Source organism: Myotis davidii, unplaced genomic scaffold (assembly GCF_000327345.1).
Source record: "Myotis davidii unplaced genomic scaffold, ASM32734v1 scaffold326, whole genome shotgun sequence".
Lineage (NCBI taxonomy): Eukaryota > Metazoa > Chordata > Mammalia > Chiroptera > Vespertilionidae > Myotis > Myotis davidii.
The window spans coordinates 35,590-39,051 of NW_006296626.1; the positions used below are offsets into that span (position 1 = coordinate 35,590).

At 51.4% G+C, this 3,462-nt stretch overlaps 1 protein-coding gene across 1 annotated transcript in view; it reads right to left on the reverse strand.

Annotated features, from left to right (window-relative positions):
- Positions 1-2,153, reverse strand: part of RDH13 (retinol dehydrogenase 13 (all-trans/9-cis)) — a 10,632-nt gene extending 8,479 nt beyond the window's left edge. Inside the window, exons 1-2 of the mRNA XM_006772209.2 lie at positions 2,019-2,153; positions 241-396 (exon numbers count right to left, since the gene is read on the reverse strand). Of these exons, the coding sequence (XP_006772272.1) occupies positions 241-367 (127 nt within the window). The 5' untranslated portion in view covers positions 368-396; positions 2,019-2,153. The remainder of the gene's footprint in view (positions 1-240; positions 397-2,018) is intronic.
- Between the last annotated feature and the right edge of the window lie 1,309 nt (positions 2,154-3,462).

Below are 3,462 nucleotides of genomic sequence, written 5' to 3' on the forward strand. Positions count from 1 at the left end.
AGGCAGCCGATCCATAATTCCTTCTCATCCTTGATGATTCTTCTATCTCTCTCTCCCTCTCCCTTCCCCTCTGAAATCAATAAAATATATTTATATATATATATATTTTAAAGGGACCAGGACCAGACAATAGAGATTATTGGCTTTGTGAGCTTAAGACCCAGGCCTGCTTTAATTCCTGGGTCCTCAGAGCCGGGCCACCCCAGGTCTCGCCCCCGTGGCCAGCGCCCTCCCATCTACCTTCAATGATCTTCTTTGCAAACTCTCGGACGGACTTCAGCGAGGCCAAGTCCAGGTGCCGGGCGTTGACGCGGTGGTTCAGGGTCTCCCCACGAATGGCCTTTGCCGCTGCCTCGCACTTCTCCATGTCGCGACAGGCCAGGATGATGTTGCCTCCTGGAAGCCCGAGATGGAAAAAAATCATTTAAAAAAAAAAAAAACCACCCCTAAGTATGTGTATACCCGACAAAAATGAAAACACGCGCCCACACCAAAATGTGGACACACACGCTCACAGCAGCACTATTCACAACAGCCCAAAGGAATGTGTGAACAAAACTCGGTCTGCCCGACCATGGAATACTATTCAGTCATGAAAAAGGCAGGAGGCCCTGACCCGAACACAGAACATGATGCCGAGTGAAAAGCCACACGGCCCAGGGCACGTAGTGAATGACTCCACTTCTAGGAAATGTCCAGAACAGGTAAATCCATGGAAGAGAGATTCGTGTCTCCCAGGGAGGGATGGGGAATGGAGGGGGGGTGGCCAAGGAAAGCGACATTTCATTTGGGGGTGTTGAAAGTGTTCTCATTGGGAGTGGTGACAGTTGCACGACCCTGAACAGACTAAAAATCCACCATTCAGCAAAACCCATGGAAGGGCCCGGCCTGCATGGCTCAGTGGTGAGCGTCGACCTAGGACCCAGGAGGTCACAGTTTGATTCCCAGTCAAGGGTACATGCCCGGGTTATGGGCTCGATCCCCAGTGTGGGGCATGCAGGAGGCAGCCGATCCATGATTCTTTCTCATCAGCAACGTTTCTATCTCTCTCTCCCTCTCCTGTCCTCTCCGAAATCAATAAAAATGTTATATTAAAATATCTATAATAATGAGAGCGTAATATGCTAATTAGACCAGACAGCCGAATGACCTTCTGGACATCATTCCGGGCGTCCTTCTGGATGAAGCCACGGCAGTGAGGGCTGAGACAGAGGAGGTTAGGGGCCATCAGGCAGGCAGGCAGGCAGAGTGGTTAGAGGCATCAGGCACACCCCTACCCTACACACATAAATAGTATTGGAAAGAAGCAAATTTAAATTGAATGGCTATTATTTATTGGGTACCTACTCTGTGCCAGACAGTGGACTAACTGTTCGATATGCTTTATAGTATTAAATACTTATGACAACTCATTGGCATGCATACTACTTTAACCCCCATTTTTGACCCCATTATTCTAAATAACACACTCATGTTTAGAAAGGGTATATATATAATAATAAAAGCATAATATGCTAATGAGATTGGACGGCAGACTGACCTTCCAGACATCATTCTGGATGTCCTTCCAGATGAAGCCACAGCAGTGGGTGCTGAGGCAGAGGTAGTTAGGGGTGATCAGGTAGGCAGGCAGAGTGGTTAGGAGCAATCAGGCAGACAGGTGAGCAGTTAGGGGTGATGGTGAGGGGTGTGAGTGAGGGGCATTCAGGCAGGTAGACAGGTGAGTGGTTAGGAGCCAGTGGTCTGGGATTGTGAGAGGAATGTCCAACTGTTGGACATCCCCCTGGGATACCGGATTGGGAGAGGGTGCAGGCTGGGCTGAGGAGACCCCCACACCCCCACCCCCGCCTGTGCACAAATATCGTGCTCCGGCCCTCTAGTATATATATCTGATTGACTGCATGCCCTGTGCTGTACGTTACATCCCCGGGACCATCCTGTGACCACCAATTTGTGCTTCTTAGTCCCTTCCCTTGTCCCCCAGCCCCCCACGCCCGGCCCTGCCACGGGGGGCTCACCTCTCCTGGCCAGCTCCAAGGCGGTCTCCCTCCCGATGCCGGTGTTGGCGCCCGTCACAATGACAGTCTTGCCCTGAAGGGTGGCCTTGCTGGGACAGGCCCCGCCCGCAACGTAGTCCCTGGAGGCAAGAGAAAGGCCCCCTCAGTTCCACCTGCCTGACCACTCCCCACCGGTGACCCTGACCGCTTGGGTCTCAGGCAAGTGACCCCTCGGAAAGACGGAAGGACACTGCCTGGCTCCACGAAGCCGTTGCCAGGTTACAGGTGATGAGTTGCTGTTCCGCTTACGTATGCATCATTGTTCGCTCCTTGTATGTGTCCTAAAAGGGAATCGAACCCGGAACCTGGATGTACTGGGAGGAGGCTCTAACCAACGGAGCTACCCGGCCAGGGAAACGTCGTTATTGTATAAAGACCTGCTGTATTCGTTTCCTACGGCCGCTGTAACAAGTGGTTCAAACCAGGCAAATGGCCCTAGCTGGTGTGGCCCAGTGGATAGAGCGTTGGCCTGCGGACTGAAGGGTCCCGGGTTTGATTCTGGTCAAGAGCACATACCTGGGTTTCGGGCTTGGTCAGACATGCAGGAGGCAGCCAATCAATGATTCTCTCTCATCATTGATGTTTCTATCTCTCTTTCCCCTCTCCCTTCCTCTCTGAAATCAATAAAAATATATTTTAAAAAACATATTTTTTTTAAAAAGAATAGATTCAGAGACAATTGGGGCAGGGGGTGTTAGAGAGCAACCAAAGGACTTGTATGCATGCATATGAGCATAACCGATGGGTTTGTTTTATATTTTAAGGAGCTACATGCATACACATCCAATGCAACACGAGCTTTTTTCGTGTGTCGAGTTGCACAATTCTCTCTGTTCCCCTCATTTCGGATTAGACGCAGTGGTTCTCAACCTTCTGGCCCTTTAAATACAGTTTCTCATGTTGTGACCCAACCATAAAGTTATTTTCGTTGCTACTTCAACACTGTCATGTTGCTACTGTTAGAAATCGTCATGTAAATATCTGATATGCAGGATGGTCTTAGGTGACCCCTGTGAAAGGGTCGTTCGGCCGCCAAAGGGGTCGCGACCCATAGGTTGAGAACCGCTGGATTAGAGAGTTTAGGGGGCACACATTTTTTCCTTGCACCTAGGCCCAGCCGGTAACATACGGACGGGACTGCCCGATACATACCTGCTGAATAAATGAATGAATGAATGAATGAATGGATTCACCCGTTAAAAGCCCGGAAGCAACTAGACTACAATGTTTTCCAGGGCTCGGACCCGCCCCTTCCTCTAGGTGACCTTGCGGTGACCTGCCATCTCGGGACTCCGGTGCGTCCCCCCACGTCCTCCGGGGGGCGCTGCAGGTGGGGTGTCTGCGGGGCCAGGAGTCGGCGGTCTCCCCCGGCCTCCCCCCCGCAGGGCTGCAGCGGAGCCGCACG